General features: G+C 41.9%; 1 protein-coding gene across 1 annotated transcript in view; it reads right to left on the bottom strand.

Annotated features, from left to right (window-relative positions):
- Nucleotides 1-21325, bottom strand: part of PDE4DIP (phosphodiesterase 4D interacting protein) — a 139415-nt gene that overhangs the window by 13895 nt on the left and 104195 nt on the right. The window contains exons 33-38 of the mRNA XM_078392453.1: nucleotides 15707-15847; nucleotides 12658-12864; nucleotides 9789-10076; nucleotides 9207-9338; nucleotides 5189-5366; nucleotides 2372-2499 (exon numbers count right to left, since the gene is read on the bottom strand). Of these exons, the coding sequence (XP_078248579.1) occupies nucleotides 2372-2499; nucleotides 5189-5366; nucleotides 9207-9338; nucleotides 9789-10076; nucleotides 12658-12864; nucleotides 15707-15847 (1074 nt within the window). The remainder of the gene's footprint in view (nucleotides 1-2371; nucleotides 2500-5188; nucleotides 5367-9206; nucleotides 9339-9788; nucleotides 10077-12657; nucleotides 12865-15706; nucleotides 15848-21325) is intronic.

Raw genomic sequence — 21325 nt, 5'->3', positions numbered from 1 at the left:
CTAACTGTCCAATTCCAAAACTGTCCTTTTTGTTCCGCCCCTCCTGTCCTCTCATAGGCTCCTGCCTTTGAGCTTTCCATGATGGACAGGTGTGATGTGGTGGTTCCACTACAATGGATCACTACCAAGAATTGCAAGGACCAGATCTAGAACTGTAGAGTCCCCAGGGTCATCAAGCCCGTCCTTTCAGAATCAGGAAAATTGCAGCTAAAATGTCCCTGACAGTTGGCCATTTAATCTCTGTCTAAAGATTTCTGAGGATGGAGAGTCCCCATCAACAGGGCAGTCTGTTCCATTGACAAACATCTTCTCCCCCCCCCCCACCAAAAAAATTCTGGTTACAATCTGATAGATGCTAATTCACCAGTCTCTAATTCATTCAATCTACAATCTCGGTTCTAAAACTGTAGTTTCACAACCTTCTTATTCTTTTTAGTTTGTTTCCCTACCCAGTGCTTTTTGTACCACTTAGCCTGAGAAGGAGTTCTGGAGACTGTCAGAGCTTCTATTGTAGAATAATAGAATGCTAAAGTGGGAAGAGAATCCAAAGGGCATTAAATCCTACACTCTGCTGATGCAGGAAATCTGCAGCTAAATATCACTGACAGATGGGCAGTATGTTTCTCTCTCTATTGAAGGAGACATTACCACAAGGCAATCTGTTCCACTGTTGAGGAATTATTACTGTCAGGAAATTCCTCCTCATGCTTAGTCAAAAATCTCTCTCTCTCTCTTTTAATTTGAATCTATTGGTTCTGTTCTATCATCTGACATGACAGTCTTCCAACCTTCTCTGTTCTTGGCTAAACAAGCATAACTCTCTGAACTGTTTTTCCTTGGTTTCCAGATCTTCACCATCTTGGTTGTCTTCCTCTGGACACCTTTCAGCTTCTTGACACCCTTCTTAAACTGTTGGTGCCCAGAGCAAGACAATGTATTCCACATGAGGCCTGACCAAAGCAGAAGAGTGGCCCTATAACTTCTCTTGGTCTGCTACCTCTATAGCGTTCTCTTATCTACCAAACTTTTAACTCTATTAGAAAAAGAGATATGATTAGTCTTGCAGTCTTTCCTAAGTGCTTAAAGATCAAATGTTTAATGATCTGTTCTTGAACTTTCTTTTATAGACTTGTTTAACAACACACGTACATACACACCATGGAACAAATTTCTCCAAAATAATTTCGGAAGCTGCAGCTGTGTTTGTTGAAGCAAAAAATAAGACAGTGAAGTTGGTTGGGAATGGAATGCAGAGAGTAATTGCACTGTCATTGCTAACACAATTTTGCGAACAGCAGGTTCATAATGTAATTGTGATTGTCAGTACACAGAACATAAGACATGGGCGAATATTATTTCATATTTGTAACACCCGTAATATATTTGTAATTAAATCACCAATTTGTCCTATGCTGTCTGAACATGTAAAAGAAAACAGAGTCCACAGTGGTGTGCCCATTGGTGAAATGAAACAAATATTTCTTGACAGGTGAAAAAGGTAATCACAGGTACATGGCATTTTTGAAAACCTCATTCACCATGGTGTCATTTACCACCCAGCACTTGGGCAAAAGCCATGATAGGATCTGTGGTTAAGACTGAATGTTGCCTCTTCCAAAGCTATTTGTCCATTGATGGGCGAGGTTTTCAAAAATGTCATGCAGCTGTGATGACCTTTTCCCCCTGTCAAGAAACATTTTGGAAACTAGGCATCTAGGGAAGACAACACTTCTTACATGACCCAGCAAAAGAGAGAATGGATTTCATTAAATACCTAATAACTTCATCAACAACTGACAGGATATCTCCCAAGGTCTTTTTCCCACAAGCCCACAAGATGTTATATTCCATGATATACAAGGTGCAACTCCTCTGTTACTGAGATTTCAGAGAGGGGGTAGGAGTAGCACAGCATTTATGCCAAGATTTCAGACTGGCAGCAAAATGACTGAATCGAGAGAAATAAGAGAAAACTGATAGGGTGAGACCTGCAATGATCTTGCTAGTCTGCTTTGCAAATGCTTCTGATTGTCAAGAAAAGCTTTTACACCACCAAGACTTAGAAAATGTTATCTACCATGTATGAGTGCAAATCTCTCAATCTGAAAACCTTGAAAGCCATTATCAGTCATGTGGGCAAGATGAGCTGGATACCCTCTGACAGGGTATAAGCCAGCTCTGCCAGGCAGTGGTGGCAGTAGCAGCAGCTGCAGTAGTAAGACAGTGCTGGTGCACTGCTGTTTCATATAGTTGTGTAAAAGGCAGGGAAATACCTTTACAGGAAATGTCAACTTTGCTTTCCTGGGACATTAGGAAAAATAGGCAGTGTAGTTGCTAACTGAAGGGGAAGATGAAAGAAGCCAGCACCCACCTCTATTTGCCTTCTCCATTGGCACAGTGTGCAACACCTCATAGACACGCAATTCAGCCTGCAAGGCCTGGAGGAGTAACTGGTTTTCCTCACACTGATGCTGCAGTAACGTCATTCTGTCTTTAAGCCTACAAGAAGATCCCAAAAGAAATGAGCCATGATGGAGGCTTCCCAACTCTGGCTGAGCAGTTTAGTACTTTTACAATGCCTATCCTGTAGTGACAGTAGGAGAAACATCAGATTTCAAAATCAGTGGGGTACCTGAAGGTCCCTTGCAGTGGACCATACCAGCTGGGGTTCACCAGAAACTTTCAGCATAATTCCAGGTTAGTGTTTGTGTCACATGTAATAAGATTTACTGCCAAGAGATTTTTGTTGTTTTTAGCACAGTGGTCATTTTAAAACTGTAAATATGAGCTATTTTGCAGCATATATAGGCAATATATGCTGCAAATTTTTTAATTAAAAAGTATGTCCTGAAAATATAACTCCTTGGTCGTAAAGGTTTTCATTATGCATTACAGAAGAACTAGCAAGCTATGCAGGCCACAAGCAGGTTGGGGAAGTAGGTGTGCAGAACATTAGCAAACAGCCCACCCAAAGATCATTATAAAACAAAGCACAAGATGGCCATATATTCATTCTGGACCTGCTTTTTGTCTCCCTTTCTACCAGAAACCTCCCATCTTTTGCTCCTGAAGGCCTCCCACTGAAACACTGTGGGATCATTACAGTGCTTCCTTTTTAAACTGCATCCAGTAAATGGCCTGAAGTCCAATAAAGGCCTGCAGGCCGCTGACCAGGTTGAACTGGAATGACTCTCCCAGACCTTCAGAATCGAAAATTTACCCAGAGAATCTTACTAGCTCCAAATTCCAGGTTCTGGTCCTAGAACCTTTAAAAAATCTCTTCTCCCTTGGTATTTCTGCCTCCTTCCCACTGCTCACACTATTGCAATATTCCACAGCTTGTCTTCAAGTCAGTCCCATGAAATGAAGGGCCGGGAGTTTCGCTCACCACTAAATCTATCTTTGCTGGGTATTTTGCTTGCACAATAATAGCTCTTTGGCACAGTTCCCTGTTTTTTTGTTGGAAAAGGTCTGTCTGTGTGTGGTTTAGGGAAAAGACCCTCTCTTTCCTTCCTCTCCTTTTAAGAACCTGTCCATCCCAGTTTGCTCAGCCTCAACTCCTGCTACCAGCTTAAATCTGAATCCAGCCCTCTTGAGCTTACCTAAGCCTTACAGTAGCAGCCTGGCTCTTAGAACTCTCTCTCAGTGCAGTCCTGCAAAGTTTGCTTCCTTTGACTTAATATATCCTTGTAACATTTTTGAAGTAAAGGTAAAGGTAAAGGTTCCCCTTGACATTTTCAGTCCAGTCGTGTCCAATTTTAGGGGGCGGCGCTCATCCCGCTTTTCAAGCCATAGAGGTAGCACCTGTCCGAAGACAGTTTTCCATTGTCACATGGCCAGCGCGACTAAGGAATGCCGTTTTACCTTCCCACCGAGATGGTACCTATTTATCTACTCGCATTTACATGCTTTAGAACTGCTAGGTTGGCAAGGAGCTGGGACAAAGCGATGGGAGCTCACTCGGTTGCGTGGATTCGATCTTACCCTGCCTTTCTCCTAAAACAATGGTTCCTAACCTTTTATCCCCAGATGTTCGTGGACTAAAACTCCAAGAACCCTTCACCACCAGCTATGCTGGCCAGGATGTCTGGGAGTTGTAGTCCAAGAACATCTGGGAGCCCAAGGTTGCAAAGCACTGTTCTAAAAGGAACCAAGGCACCTCATATTATTAAAAAAATAAACTGTATAAAAGCTATAACCAATACATTATAAAAATATTAAAAAGAATTAAACAAATATACTAAAAATACATTAAAAACAACAGAAAGACAAAAATCCCATTTTAAGGCCCCACCCTTATCTTGTCACTTGCTAATTGTTTGCTGTTTATCCAGCATTACTTATAATCATTGTGTATATTTTGATTCCTGTACGGCCAATGAAGTTCTCTGGTTGACTAACTGAGTGAACATTATTTCGTGAGCCCATTTTGCCAAATCACTTATGTATTCTCAGAAAACATCTATGTTTATACGTATGCTCTGAGACTGGTAACAGAATGACTAATCCTTATGGATCCATTCTCTATCCACAGCTGCCTGGTCTTTATCCGTCTGTGGTCTGTTGCTAATGGCAAGGTTTAGCCTAAAGAGACTCTTGCAGTGCACCCCTTTAAATGTGATTGCACTAATATCTAAAATCTGCAAAAGAAATAAACATAGGCTTCACCATCTGGCCACTCACTGGCTGGCTTGTAAGATTCACTGTGCTGTATCATCATGGTTGGATTAGTCTTGTGTTGCCAGGCAGCAAAACAAACGTCTTGTGGCGCTTTGAAGGAATAAGTTTCATTTGGTGAAAGGTTTTTCCGATTGCAGCCCACTTCATCAGATGCCTCGTGCAAGCAGGTTGCAGCCCATAACATTTTATGCCAAATGAAACATGTTACTCTTTTGAGGTGCCATAAGATTCTCTTGTTAACAGACCAACAGAGGTATTCCTTGCCATACAGCCCCAAACACATACTTCCGATTGAAGGATATCTTGATGCTCACTTCGATGGCCTCTCCTAAGGATAGCCTTTCCTCAATCAGTATCGCCAAAAGGTCCCGCCTCGAGACCAAAAGCCAGTTCATGTGCCCACAGGAGTTTAGGGCAGAGACACTCTCCCTCCCTCCCCTCCCCATCCCCCTGCCCCTGTTTCCCCTTGCTCTCAGCAGGTTCCTGCTGCTAAATCTGTTTGGCCCACCTAGAATTGTTGATTTGTGAAGCCAAGAACTCCTCCTGGAGCTGCACAAGGTCTCGTTGCTTGCCTTGGATCTCCTCCTGCAACCGCTGCTGCTGAAGTCGCTGCTGTTCCAGGACAACGTTGCCATCATGCAGATGGGAGTGTGATGCCAGCAGTGAATTCTGTAAGTGCTCCAACTCTGGGGGTTGAAAGAGATTGTCAGGGGTAGTGTTCTCTTGTGTGGAGTTTGTTTCTATTTATTTATGTATTCATTTATGTATTTATTTATGTATTTATTTATTTTGCTGCTGTTAACTTTTTCACAAAACACGTTTAAAAGCTTGGTGGCAAAGCTTTTTGGCAAAGCTGTTTGCTTGGTGGCAAAGAGCTTCCAAAGTCACGGTCAAGGTCTCCCAAAGTCATTGCTCATGGTTTCAGAGCTCTCAGAAAGGAAGGTGAACTTGGTACTTAAATAACTCTCCAGACTACATTCCTTTTGGGCACTTGTGGCTCAGGTTGGATGCTGAGCTACATGTCCCCTCGCCTCAGAACCTTCCTCTTCCACTTGCCACAGGTTGGCCAGAGAGAGAGAGAGAGAGAGAGAGCCTGGCTTAGGAAATTATCCGGGAGCTTTGTATCTAAGAGCAATCTCCTCTGCTTCAAAGTAGCAAAGAAGGACTTAGAAGACTTCTAAGCTGCCCCCTCTCTTGCAGGACTAGCCTGCTGGCTAAGTGAGATACCCTAACTAGCTAAGAATTGGGTTTAAGCCCCCAAATTTTTGTATCTGCCTCTCAGAAGCAAATTTGTTAACAGCAAAACACAGGGGGAGACCCGTAGTTTTGTTGAGAAAATGCTGTGGGGAGAAAGAATGTGGAGGCTGGTCTGGACTCAACAGGATAGCTACAGGACCACTGAGCTTTCCGGAAGGAGAGAAGTTTGATTCAGGCAGGAGCAGTATCTAATGCTGGAGAGAACAGACATATTTGCTGCCATCTAATCTCTATTTCTGCCTACGTACAGCTGTGGCTCTCCTCCTCCTGAAATAGGGACATCCTGTGGGGAAGCTTCGTATTAGTAAAGACTCTGAAGCACTGGGCATTTAAACCCAGGACATGTCAGGGAGGAGATGTTCAAGAGCCCTTCTACCAGAGGTAGGTCCAACATCGTCTCTTCGCTGAACTCAGAGATAAAGGCATTACGAGAGATTTGGAGTTCTTGAATAGTTAGTATTTGTGGCTCTCCACATGTCAGAGCATCTTTCTCACTGTTCTGGGGAAATCCCACTGTAGCTCCAGCTTGGAGGCATTGTTCACCTCTTGGTTGCCTGACCCTCTGTCCCTTTGACATGGTTTTTCCACAGGAAGCCTGCAACATGGCTTGTGGATATCACTTTCTGGGATGCAGGCAAGCGCTCTCCAAAAGCACTTCAGAGGCTACGTGCAGTACCAATAGGCAGAACTCTCTGGGTCCTTTCTGAACTCATAAACAGGAGAAGGACAGGTCAGCCATCAAGTGTGTTTCTAGGACAACCAAGGAGCTCACAGACCCAAGGAAGACTTTGCTTCTAAGAGCAGTGTTGAAAAGCATGAGTACCTGATTGAAAAATAAATGCTGTCTATGCTCAAGGCTGTATCGTGTCCTTTCATACAGTCAAAGCATTGCATTTCCACAATTAGAAGTGAAATTAAAATGAAGTACTTAGTAATACTGCTACTTATCCAGCAATACCCTTCCCTACTGCCAAAATCCTTCTCACACATCTGCTCACTTGCAGTTCCAATCACTGAAAGACCTTTCTAAATGTCACCCTACTGCCTATACTTTGAAGCCCATTTTATTTCATCCTGCTGACCAAGGAGAGAGGATGGGTGATAGATGTAAAATCTAGAAATTAAATTTTATGCCATGCTCTTACTCTTGGACAAGAAGTCGGATATAACCTAACTTCTGGAACTGTAAAGGGGCATATATATATATATATATATATATATATATATATATATATATATATATATATATATATATATATATATATATATATATATATATATATATATATGTCCCTTTACAGTTCCAGAAGTTAGGTATATACATGCTTTTCAACGATGGCCACCTTAATGTTTTCCCCTTTTTCATCTTTCTAAGTAACTCCTCTTATTTTCCTTTTCCCAATTCTTGTTTCTTTCTCTCTAAACATTCTGCCATTCTTTGTGTCATCTGAAAACATTTTGTACACTTGATCTATCTCCAATAGATATTTATGCACTTCGTCTATCTTCAATAGATCTTCCAGGCTATTTTTAATTACATCTGCTGAGTTTCTCCTCTTATCTTCCCTTAAAACTCTCCTTGGTTCCAAGGTTAGGTTTTCCCCACTAATTTCCTCCAGCCTCTCTTTTGATTGGCATACACCATCTACCATCCTCTCATTTCCTTGTTCATTATTCCTTGTCTCCTGTTGATTATAGTTCTTCTTCAACTGCTTCTTGAAAAGTTTCAGCTCTTCGTTGTGGGATCTCAATATTTCTAAGATTGCTTGAAGGACAGATTTTGTTTCATCCCAAAATTGTTCTTGTTGTGGCATTATGTTGCAGATGGAAAAAAATTTTATCGACAGTGTGTAAAATGTCCAGATGCTTAATCAGTTCAGTTCCACCAATACTTGCTTCCATAGATCCATTTTAATGAATTGATCATCTTTAGGGTTAAGCTTGAATCCGGTCTCAGAAGTAGAGAATTTTCCCCACCTAAAGGCTCAAGGTCTTATCAAGATCAGAACCTAGGATACAATTTAGAAATTCCACTTTGGCTGGATTAGGCTTTCTAGAGTTAATATCTGTAATTCAGTTCTGTCCTCAAAAGGAAAAGGAATTCCAAACAGCCATATAGTGTTCAAGGCTATATTCTGGGCTTTATGCCAACATCTTAGATAGCTGTTAGAAGTAACATAAACAGATTTAGTTTCCTAGAGTTGATGCTAATAATGTTTTCAGGAGAAAGCTTCTTAAGTTTATAACTACAAGAGTAATACCAAACTTCTTTTCTTTAAGTATAATGAAATGTCTAATTAGTGTCCAATTGATTTTCCCTGTATCTCTCTGCGTCTCCCCCCTCTTCAGATTCTTCGCTGCTCAATCAGTGGCAAAGGGATAGAAGACACGATTTCTGCCCTAGGAATTGTCTTGTCCAGGAATAGTCAATCAAAACAGTTAAAAAGATGTTTCTCACCTAGTGGTAACTTGATGTTAATTGGGCTGATTTATCGCTTCTCCATTCCTGGCTGCTGACGACTTGCAAGCAAGCTAGTTTAGCTGTTTGTTTCCGCCTGCTGACTGGGGAGTTTCCTGGATCAAATGTGGGTAATTGCAGTTCCCCCATGATCAACAGGCTTCTCCCCCATTTCACCACCTCTTTGGGGTGGTTTTAACCCCCCTTGGGGGTCCCAAACAGGTCAGAATTCAGCCCAGGGGACAGAGATCCATCCTTCTGCTCCTGGTTCGTTGCAGCGTCAAGCCAGAAGTGGCATCGTTCTGTGCTGCAGCAATGAAGTGTCGCTGTTTCCTCCTTGCACCGATCAAGGTGAAGCTAACTGTTTAGTAATGCTTTAGTAATAATGTGTACTGGCCACCCTATATTCTATATGATACACTTCTTAAGACGATGAGACTGGAGGTGGTACAGAATTTGCTGAATTCATTTACTGAACTCCTCAGTCCAATGAAACTAAGGAGTATCCATCTAATTTAATTACATTGTAATAGATTATGTACATGTGATATTATATTGCTACCTTATGTTACTTTTCATTGTATTTTTGTGTTACAGTCACATCTGGATATATCTGCTGGCCAGTGACCGTAATAAAGCTCATTCATTCATTCATTCATTCATTCATTCATTCATTCATTCATTCATTCATTCATTCATTCATTCATTCATTCATTCATTCAACCTAGATAATGGTGATGGAGCACTCTGCCTTTGACTGCTATCTGTAATGACCCCTTCCTTGAGGATGGGACGGCAGCTTGTCTCTTACTATTGGCCTTTGGCACTGAGGACAGGCGAGTCTCCAGTTGCTGTCTCAACCGATCGTTGGTGCAGATGGACTCCTCCAAGTGCTGGCGAAGTACCCGAATCTCAGACAGATGTTCCTCCAGCAAATCAGCACCTGCGTCCTCCAACAAAGCAGCATCCAGCAAAGAAGGATACAGATATATGGGAGAGGAGAGTCAGGAGAAAAAATTGATAGGCATTGCCTCATTGTGTCACACCAGGAAATTCATGGCACAGGGCTGCATGCTCACACTTGTGAGCCAGTGTTATCAACATTTACACTGTATCCTGTGATGAAAGTTCATAAGCAGCTTGTCCTGCTCTCCAAGAACAAAGTTAGAAGCTCTGCAAAGTTCACTAGGCTCAGATCTGGAATTAAGCTTCCAGTGTAGTTATTCAGATCCTCTGCCTGATGATATTCATGACTGAAGAGGATGTTGGATTAGTTTGTCACAGTAAGGTCACACAGGGTAGCATAGTTTTGAAAAAAAAACTAAACAAAAAACAAACAAACAAAAAGTAAAACACCCACACCCACACAATTCATGCATAAAAGAGGCCTTACCTGAGAGATTCTGTTTGGAAAATGTTCCTGAAGAACACGGTGGTAAGATTCCTGGGACGGATTTCTCTTGAGGCTGTCTGAATGGAGGCATATGCCAAGGGGGGCTGCTTTCCGCTATCCCAGTCCTAGGTTTTGTTGTCCATTCAGTAATGTTTGGCATGGGAAATGGCTGAGAAACATGATGGTAGGCCTTAAGGCAAGCCTTGGAGGAGATAGGAGGGTTGCCTGCAGAAAAAGGCCCAGCTAGTGACCCTGGATTTACTGATGACAGGGCAGGGGTCTTTCCACCTAGGCAGAGGAGAGAGAGAGAGAAATCAGAGAAACTGGATGCCATATCCCTGCCCAGAGAAATCCTCTGGCCAATAGGGTGAGAGCTCCCGAAACCTTAAAAAGAGGGAATGCAACACAGCAAATGTCACACAGCACACTTCAGAACAAAGAACGAGGACTGCTGTAAGTTTGTCTTTCCTGGGGAGAGTTCTTCTCAGTGGTTCTCAGCCTTGGGTCCCCAGGTGTTCTTGGATGACACAACAACCCCCAGAAATTGTAGGCAGCACAGCTACTGGTGAAGACTTCTGGGAATTTTAGTCCAAAAAAATCTGAGGACTCAAGGTTGGGAAGCATTGTTCTAGGCCATCTCCCCTCCCGCACCCACTTGCCTTATAGCACATGCACAAGTATCGACACATGAAAATCAGAACACATCCCTGCACATGGACAAAATTCTAGGAATAGCATTCCCTTTGTGGGAATTTGTAACATTTCGGGCAAAACTCAGTCTTGGGATACTAAACTTGGATGATTTCTCCAGTCATGCCTTTAGACACGGCTGCTCCTAATGCTAGCAAAGAAAAGCAGTGTGCAACTATTATTTATTTGCCTCCTTTTTATTATTATTATTATTATTATTATTATTATTATTATTATTATTATTATTATTATTATTATTATTATTATTATTATTATTATTATTATTATTATTATTATTATTATTATTATTATTATTGCAAAAAAGAAAAAGGCAGAAGAATTTGTGGGAAAACACAGGGGGATTATAAATGGAAAACAGCCTTTGGATCCCAGCAAAATTCTGTGACTGGGACAGTAAAAGTTTCATCTTGGATCACCCCAGGCTATCACAGTATTGAAAGGAAAAGAGAAGTAGATACAAGGCAGAAAGCAAAAGTTGCAAGGGGCTGGTTGAAGTAAACACAGCTGGAGCAACAGGGTGTTGAGAAAAACTGAGGAGATTCTATTTCCAGATGTGAATCTGACTATATGCCTATCCCTATCATACATTTTTTCAACCTAATCTTTCTCAAAACTTTGTTAGGTGAACAAAGGGCAGAAAACATGACCAAATGCTACTTTGAGTACATTGGAGGAATATACAGTAAGTAAACAGGAATAAGAAGCCATGAAGCTCACTTGTTAACCTTGGACCAGATAACTATATTTTAGGGTGGGGAGGATCAAATGGTGTATGTGTGTATTTGGAGAACTGCATATGCTACCATACCACCACCACCCTTCTTGGTGGAAAAGCAGGACACAAATGTTATAACAACAGCAGCAGGAGGAGGCAGGCATGACCCTTCAAGCCCAAACCCACAAAGATACTTCACAAAGGAACAATGACAGCAAAAGATGTGCAGATACCATCCAGCTCTAGTCCAGCTCCAGGCAACAGAGATATCACCACCAGCAATAACTGGCAGCACTACTTGCCATCTGTTTAGTATGGCACAGAGTCAAGCACTGCAGGGCTGCTGGGAAGAATCCAGGGGCCTGGAGCCACACACACACACCCTTGCCTCTCCTCCTGCAGCCTATGCACAAGGGGGACTCTTTGAGAGAGCTTCACTTTGCTTTCACTTGCCAGGGTCTTTCCCTAAGTTTTCATGACCCCACATGGCTGAGCTCCCTTCTGACCACAACACACATCCCAGCCAGGCACATGCATAAAATTCCCCAGAGACCCTGAGGCTCAGACTCCGAGATGCATGATGAGAAGCCTGAGAGCTAAGGGCTAGGGCATGCCTGAGCAGGTGGTGGAGACTGAGGTGGGAGGCGGGTGGCAACCTGTGGCAGCCGAGGGTAGCGCCTGGCAGGTCAGAAGAAGAATCGGTCAGCTTGGCCTGGTGAGTCAGGAGGAATAACCCAGAATTATCATCAAGCCAAGCAGGAAGTAATCTGGCCCTTGTGGTTCTCCTTTTCTGAAAGACATGAAAGTGGCAACAGAAATCCTGATGCTTACATTACCATCTCGTCCCATTCTCATGCCCAGAGGTCACCATTCTCTTTGAGATCGCCCACCCCTCCCTCAGAAGTGTGAGCAAACACCTTTCTATCCTTATTCCGTTACAGATGTCCTCCACAGCTTCTCACTTTCTACTCATAGAGAAAACTTCCTGCATGTGTTTGAGAAGCTAAAAGTGCCCTTGTGAGTAGCTATGGGACAGCAGATGGTGGCCTGTATGTCAACCATGAAGAGCACTGCCACAGAATCCAGGGTCCGAGCAAAGGGTTTATAATCCACTCTCCAGTTGTGCTGTTCAGACCCCCAAGAAAGGGGTGGCAGGACAAGTGAAGGTGGAGCGAAAGGCTTCAACCAACTCTCACCAGAGAATCCACCCTGCATAATTGTCTGTCCCTGAAGGCTCCATTGCTTTCAAAATGTCTGCATCTGCAGAGGCTTCTGCTATCTGGGGAGAAGGGTAGCTTTGCTGCTCTAAGTACAGGGGAAGTCAGGTCATGCACAGATAGTTGCTCTCAAGCCATGCAAAGCCACATGCTGGGGTGTGGATTTTTTGGGCTGGAGTGGGTTGGGGTGGGAGGTGGGGTGGTCGGTTGAAGCCAACGTGCTCACTTTCTCCCAGCTGCTTTTGCAGCATCTGCAACTCCTGCTGTGCTTCAACCAATGGGAAGACCGCTGTTCTGCAGCAGCCAAGGAGTGGAGCTGGAGCTGGAGGAGGAGGAGGAGGCGGCGGCCCCAAAGGCATGAAGGAGCAGAGCCCCAGTTCAGATGGGAAAAAAGGGAAACTAGCTGGCTTGGACAAGGAATCAGGGTGGAGGCCTAGACGCAGAGGAGAGAGGAGAAACATCAGGTTAAATAGGCACAATCCAGGTGAGGTTGGTTCCCCTCACCTATAGCTGGTGGGATACTGCAGAACTCCAGAGAACCCTCAGGCTGTCCAGTAGGAAGAGTTATTTTATTACAGCACCTTTCTTTAGAGTAGACCAGAAAGAGAGAGAGAGAGCGCTACTTTGTGCCTAATGTTGGTCCCTTCCCAACTTCTGCCGTTCCAAGATCCTTTGACCAGACACTGAGGGAAGGTTGTCAGACAAGCCATTTGGAATCCCTCCTCTGGGCGCCTTAAAGACGTTTCACCAAAAGAAAGGCCCTTGGAGGGTCTCAGCTGTACTGGTCCAAATGACTTCCACAGATAGCAGTGGAAGGAAGTGTAACCTTTTGATACTAAAAGGAGAGTAAGGGAAGGAATATGAGGACAGAAACAGTGGGCCATCGCATTCTCATCCTGTGGGAACACCTATAAAAAGCAAGTGTTCCCTTCAGATTAGAAGTAAGCAGGCACTCTTTGAGGTGCTAGCCTTCCCGCACCAATGCTGAGCTTTCTTTATGCCATGACATACAGCAGTACTTTGACTTGAGAACATCCCTACATACGAACGATTCGAGTTAAGAACGGCTCTGTTTGCAAAAAGTTGCTTCGACTTGAGAACGGAGCCTCGACTTAAGAACAAAAAACAAACAAACAAAAAAACTTTCCTGCCCTTTTTTTGACCTAGGTTCACCTCAGGTCAAAAGAAGAAGAAAATTTTACCTCTTAGTGGTAGATACGGATTAACCGGCTTTGCATTAGTACCTGTGAGGTTCAATCCCAGGTACTCGGCTTGAGGTTGACTCTGCCTTCCATCCTTCTGAGGTCAGTAAAATGAGTACCCAGCACACTGGGGGGGGGGGAATGTGTAGTCTGCACAATTAACTTGTAAACCGCCCAGAGAGTGCTTGAAGCGCTATGGGGTGGTATATAAGCAGCGCGCTTTAAGAACAGCACCTCGACTTAAGAACGAAAAACAGCAGATAACAGATTAAATGGTTTTCAATGCATTCTTATGGGAAATGGTGCTTTGACTTAAGAACGTTTCGACTTAAGAATGCAGTCCCAATACAGATTAAGTTCTTAAATTGAGGTACCACTGTAGATCTGCCACTCTGGAGTCAAGACATCTGGACAGCTATGAACTGTGCCTCCCTTTCCAAGGAGCTAAGCCTGTTTTAGGAGGATGTGGATTTCTTGTTTAAAAGGAGGAGGAGGAGGAACACGTTAATGGCAGGGCACTGGGAAGGAATTTGAAGTGGAGCAACATGGGGGAAGGAGAGGAACCTTTTCTCCTGCACCATTTCCCTTACAAAAACTGATCTCCTTCTACATTGACATCAGCTCTGTTTGCTCTATCCACAGAGGCAAGGATTAAAGACCTGTAGGTTTACCTTGTAGGGAAATCTGCAAAGGTGAAAACATAAGAGAAGGCTGAGGAGATAGTTAAAATCTCATTCTGGAACATCATGAAACCAACCTGTTTCTGTCCCTTCCCTCCAATGTGCATGTTATCATTCTTTAAAATGTGTGGGAGTGTATTTAGATATCTTCTGTATCACATCTCCTTTGGTCCTTTAATTAACAAGAGCCCCACAGTAACGGAGTTGCTGTATCTATCACTAGTCCAGGATGTCCTGAAAATCTCTCTCCTCCCTCCCATGGGGCAGGTTATTTATAGAAAGTGGACTCCCCAGTGCAAACGGGTGTTGTGTGTGTACCCCAAAGAGGAAGGGAGGAACAGTATCTGTGCTTGGTGGTGCTTTGATACACTAAGAAATGCTTTACTAGCCAGATTTATGAGCATGCCTGGCTACTTTAGAAGCATTTAGAGCCATTTCTAAAGCCTCATTAAGCAACTAAAAGAGAAGGAAGCTGTTTCAGAATTCTTCTCCATTGCCTCCACTCATATTTTAGGCTTATATTGATGTAACACAGGCAGGCAATAGCAAAGGAGAGATTGGATTTGGGGCAGCCCCCTTCTCAGCATTCTGGGGATACAGTGGATCATCTCACGCAGACAGATGGCATACCATTGTGGGCTGAAATGTTATAAAACTGTGGACACCGTCTTGGACTGGAATAAGAATGCAAATACTATTGTTATGGAGAAAAGGCAAACATTTATAGAAGATGTGATTAAATTAGAAATGACAGCTCTTTAGCACTAGAAGTAGCAATTTAAACATGGTGCCTTTGGTCCTGCCAGGGAGAAAGTGGGGTACACATTCATTCATTCGGCTGAGAGAGAGAGAGAGAGAGAGAGAGAGAGAGAGAGATAGAGAGAGAGATGTTCTTTGAAGAACAGTTGGTGAGAAGATAAGGAACCCACAGATCATAGTGTGTAGCCTTTAAGCTGAGGAGAAATGTCAAGGCTCATGCCGTGAAGTCACAGGTTGCTGCTCAGAGGTGTGTCCTCTAACCACAGTTGTATAGAAACAGGCTCTGGTTACAATTACACTCCTTAAACCTTTCACATTCTTTGAAAACCCTGTTAGGGTTGCTGCAGCTTGGATACAACCTGACAGCACTTAGCACATAATATGCCAGGAGAACCTTGAATCATCAGCAACCTGATAGTGCCTCTGAACAACTTTAGCCAATTAAAAATTATTATCTTTGGTCATGCTTTCATTAATACACTTTTGCCTTCCAGTGATGTACAGTGTCTATTTCCCATGTTGATTGTTATAATGTTATTCTATAGAGAAGGAATGAGAAGTCAACACAAAGTCATAGAGTCTGCCCCACCCCCCATTTTAGCATCCGACCCAGTGACTTGTATGTGGCCCATACCTCTGGGAATCTTCAAAGCATTTTGGGGAGGAAGTACAGCAAGGTTCCTTTGCAGGGATTCTGCTGGAGCAGTAGGTGATGTAGTGCCAGAGGATGGGTGAGATGGCTGGGCTGATGCTTTGCCAGAAAGATTACCAAGGTCTGTAAGAAGCCATATAGAGAGGGGAAAATATTTGTGTCACTGAGAACCAGTAAGGCGCACCAAGCTCAAGGAATAATTTCACTCCCTTCATATTAAAGATAATTGCTCCATGCAAAAGAAAAAAGCCTCCTGAACATGCGAAATAGGAATATGTGATAGAAACAGACAAGACGGCAACTTCATAATAATTGGGAGGTAATAAAACATTACTCCTCAGGAGGCAAATTCTTCAAAGCTACTGGATTTGTACAATCAACGTGAACACGAAACTCAGTGTTTACCAATCATTGTACAAAATTGCAAGCTAATTTGCAACTTCTAAAGTCATTAAATAACATTCAAGAATAATTTTAAAAAGGCTACTCTGCTACTAATTAAAGCTGGTCCTTCATCAGTTTTCATTCTGAGATGTTTATAGTAGTAGTGGGAAGAATGTTAAGAGTAAATGACAATATTTATTTAGTTGCTTAATATATCTATACTCTCCACTAGCAATACAACAGTGTTCTAAAACAATGTTTCAAAAAAAGACAGTTGGAAATAAAGCAACAAACCTTGTCTTTTCTATATACAGTATGTTTAGATTGCTACTCCTAGTCTGATTTTCTTCCTTTATCTGGGGTCACTTCCTGCTTTTCCCCTCCTACCTAGAGAGGGTTGATTCACAAGGCTTTTACATAATGGATGATCATACATATACAAGCCAAGTGTACAGGCTTCTCTTCCACTCTCTCTAAATGGATTTCCTGAAGTAATAGATGTCTCTGTATTTCTCTAATAATTTTTATAGAGTAGTTACTCCTGTAATAGTAGTAAACTCAGCATTAACTCATCAAAGTGTGTTAGTATAAACATCATATATTTGTACCAAATTTATTAATGCAAACAGCAATACAAATGTAACATGAATTCATTCATTCATTCATTCATTCATTCATTCATTCATTCATTCATTCATTCATTAGGTTTCTTTCCCACCCATCTAGAGCAGAGGTCTACTCTGGGTGACTAAATAAGAACAACCACCATCAAAACTGGAGTTACAATCTGCCTCCATTTAGAATGGATTTTCAGACACAATAATTATAATGTTTCCTGTTTATCACACAGACAAAGTTGGTTGCAATAGAACTCCCTGCAATTCAGCACAGGACTATGATAAGTGCAGTATGTCAGGAGCAGGCATCTTCAGAATCTGAGGTCTCCTCACTCTTCTACGAGAAGGCTGAGGGTGCTGGAGAAATACCATTGAAGGGGTCCAGTTAATACATATAATATATTCTCCGCTTCTTTGCAGAGAAGATAAAGAAGGGAGATCACCTGCATTCAGTTACTTTTATGTAACTGGTCTAATAAAAAGTCTGTCCTTGGGAAGCTGGGTGACTGGAGAAATGATTTACTGCTCAAAGCTGGGTTCGTGCAGGAATGTGTACCAATTATAGAAAGCCCTCCCATTTCTCCACCTCCTCCCACCCCCTTTGGTCCCTCTTTCATGTTAAGCCTTATAAAAATGTATACTTTTCCATCAGGGGGTGCGCTTCTTCTCTGCATGCTTTCTGCATGTGAAGTTTGTGCCTATTTTTGCTTGCTTTCAGCTGAAAATAAACAAATATCTATTCTCTCTCTCTGTCTCTGGCTGATTGATTGATGTGTAGAGACAGGCAGAAATTAGTCGTGGACCTTTCACCATCTTTCATGCTTTCTTTTAAACACTGTCATGCTCTATATCTATTGCTAAACTTAGCCCCCCCCCCAACACTTTAGAGTCATTTCTTCCTGTTGCTTCCTTTCCTGCCTCCTCCATTTTTTTTTTTTTTTTTGCTGAGACCAGGCCAATCTCTCCACACTTTTCTCTGCACTTAAAAAAAGGGTATACTCAAATTCCAAATTTCTCCAAACAGAAGATAGGTGAGTTTCTTATTGTAACCTCCCACCACCTCAACAGCCCAGTCTGGATGGGGGTGGGGGAGAGCAGATACACATATTGGCTGAAATCCTGTTGTGTAAGTTATGCCTGCAGAATTACCAGTAATTAAAAACTTCCTATTTATTGGTTTTGAATTTAATGGAGGGGGGGGACAGAATTTGTGAATATGCTGAGAAATCTGCATATATCTATTAATTATTTAGAATCCCACCCCTTAACAGAGGCTCTCTAGTCAGATTTTTTCTGCGCAGTTCACAAATAACTACATCATTAAAATATGGTAAACCCATAAAAGTATTAACACTAAAACACTGAATTTTGATGGTAGCAGGGAAAATATCATCTTATAAGTCATGATCAGACAGGGATTTGTCCTGGTGTTTGTCCCATGTTCCTCACAGATCATTTTAATATTTTCTCTGATGATTAAATGATGTTATTGCTACGCCAACCAGATTTGATCAGTGTGACTTTCTGACACATTTGTCAATCCACCATTTTTGTGTTTTCTTCTAATTTATTTGGCTCAGAATTACATTGTGTAACAGAACATTGCTGTGCCTGTCATGAGAACATAGGTCAAAGCATGCACAAAAAGGTGTGGAGTGAGAGTGAATGCTTTTATCTCTTTCTTTCCTCTAATTTGCATTTTACCTTCTTCTACTGTATTTTTCTTTTGCTGTCTGTAGTGATTCTAGTGCTACATCAGTTGACAGTTTGAATAATTTGAATTATATAAAAATATATAAACAATGTCAGCATTATTTTAGTTGTTAATCATTTTAAAAGGGCTTTCAACCAAATGTTCACTAGTTTATAAAATTCGATAATGTTGTTGTATATGGTGTATGATTGTTGAAATCGTCTGTAGGCTTCAATAAAATTTTGACTCTGCTATACAACTAAACAACTACAGCACTAGACTGGTTGCTTTTTTTCTTAAAAGGTATTGAATCAAATGCTATCCTGCCACTAGGTGCTTAACCTTCTCCACTCTGAGGCATTTTGTTTTCAGTTAGTTCTTCTTCCTTTTCTTTAATCTTCTGAGACAGATTTTATGTTGAGTTGACTTTAGTTTAACAGACTAAATGATTCTTCTTTTACCACTAACAACCCCATATCTCATGTGAAGTTTTTAGCCCATAATTTTGTATGTAAACATTGTTACTACTTTTTACTATTTTCTGACTGATTATTTTTTGCTTATAAACATATATATTATTATATAATTATATATTATTATTATTATTATACAATTATGTATATAATTATATAATGAGAGAGAGAGAGAGAGACTGCCAAGCCTCCACCTCCCCTTGCGGATGCTGGAAAGCACATATATAGAAAACCTATATATAGCATATTCTTTTGTTCTTAGTGATGAGTTCTGGTAATACATCTTGTTGTTATTTAGTTGTTAAGCTGTGTCCAACGCTTCGTGACCCCATGGACCAGAGCACGCCAGGCCCTCCTGTCTTCTACTGCCCTCTGGAGTTTGGTCAAATTCATCTTGGTAGCTTCGATGACACTGTCCAACCATCTCATCCTCTATCGTCCCCTTCTCCTCTTGCCTTCACACTTTCCCAACATCAGGGTCTTTTCCAGGGAGTCCTCTCTTCTCGTCAGATGGCCAAAGTATTGGAGCCTCAGCTTCAAGATCTGTCCTTCCAGTGAGCACTCAGGGTTGATTTCCTTCAAAATGGATAGACTTGTTCTCTTTGCAGTCCAGGGGACTCTCAAGAGTCTCCTCCAGCACCACAATTCAAAGGCATCAATTCTTCGGCGGTCAGCCTTCTTTATGACCCAGCTCTCACTTCCATACATCATTACTGGAAAAACCATGCCTTTGACTATGCAGACCTTTGTCGGCAAGGTGATGTCTCTGCTTTTTAAGATGCTGTCAAGGTTTGTCATCACTTTTTCCCCAAGAACCAGGTGTCTTTTAATTTTGTGGCTGCTGTCACCATCTGCAGTGATCATGGAGCCCAAGAAGGTAAAATCTGTCACTGCCTCCATATCTTCCCCTTCTATTTGCCAGGTTGTAATGGGGCCAGTGGCCATGATCTTGTTTTTTTTTTTTTTATGTTGAGTTTCAGACCATTTTTTGTGCTCCTCTTTCACCCTCATTATGAGGTTCTTTAATTCCTCCTCAGTTTCTGCCATCAGAGTGTTATCATCTGCATATCTGAGGTTGTTGATATTTCTTCTGGCAATCTTAATTCCGGTTTGGGATTCATCCAGTCCTGCCTTTCAAATGATGTATTCTGCATATAAGTTAAATAAGCAGGGAGACAATATACAGCCTTGTCATACTCCTTTCCCAATTTTGAACCAATTAGTTATTCCATATCCAGCTCCAACTGTTGCTTCCTGTCCCACATATAGATTTCTCAGGAGAGAGATAAGGTGATCAGGCACTCCCATTTCTTTAAGGACTTGCCGTAGTTTGCTGTGGTCCACACAGTCAAAAGCTTTTGCATAGTCAATGAAGCAGAAGTAGGTGTTTTTGTGGAACTCTCTGGCTTTCTCCATCATCCAGTGCATGCTAGCAATTTGGTCTCTAGTTCCTCTGCCCTTTCGAAATCCAGCTTGTACTTCTGGGAGTTCTCAGTCCATATCCTGCTGAAGCCTACCTTGTAGGATTTTGAGCATAACCTTGCTAGCGTATGAAATGAGTGCAATTACACCTTGGAAATATGTTATTTCTGGGTTTTTAAATTAATATTTTCAGGCAGTGGATAAGTGGAAGTGCAGGTACTGAATCTGCCTATACAGCAGTCCTACAGTTTATACACTGCCCTACTTTTTGTTGTGCTCAACAAGTACAAGGAGGTGAGGTTAGAGGATAAATGTTGTTAATGTCATTCTTTTTGTAGACAGCATTCTGGGATCATACAGGGGGTATGATCTATGGCTACACAATACGGGGAGTGGGAATTAATGTGGAACAATCACCTTGTTACGGTTGCACACTTACCTAGTGATTGGAAAACATGACAGATTTGGTCCAAGGCCACAAGGTGGATGACGTAAGTCCGACCAGGAAGGGAGTGGTGTCAAAGTTTGAAATTTTGTATGAATAAAGTGTTAAAATGATTAAAATAAATATAGCCCTGGAAATATTGACTGTAATGATAAAATTGGGGTTTGAACAACAATATACCACATGCCTATTAGACATTAGTTCAGGGCAAACCAGTTTAATTGGATAAGAAAAATACATGGAAAAGTTTGTTGGTGCCACGAGACTGGCAAAGTGCATTGTAATCCAATAGGTTTTGCAACCCTGTCAAAACTCATAGAGAATGTACATGTTTCTCTGCTAGATTAAAGTCCATAAAAAGCTATTGTACTCTCGCTTCAGAAGCTAAAGCAGTCTTCTCATTTTCAATAAACTTTATCAACCTTTTCTGCACAGAGAGAGGCCAACTGGAATTTTCATTTTATGTGCCTCAGTGGCTGCCAGCTGAATGTTTGGGTAACTATTTGTTTTCCTAACTAAGTCAAAACATTTAGACTATATAAATATACATGTGTACATGAAGCAATA

Source organism: Pogona vitticeps, chromosome 4 (genome assembly GCF_051106095.1).
Source record: "Pogona vitticeps strain Pit_001003342236 chromosome 4, PviZW2.1, whole genome shotgun sequence".
Classification (NCBI taxonomy): Eukaryota; Metazoa; Chordata; class Lepidosauria; order Squamata; family Agamidae; genus Pogona; species Pogona vitticeps.
The sequence above is the reverse complement of the archived record's forward strand: the minus strand, read 5'-3'. Positions and strand labels throughout refer to the sequence as shown.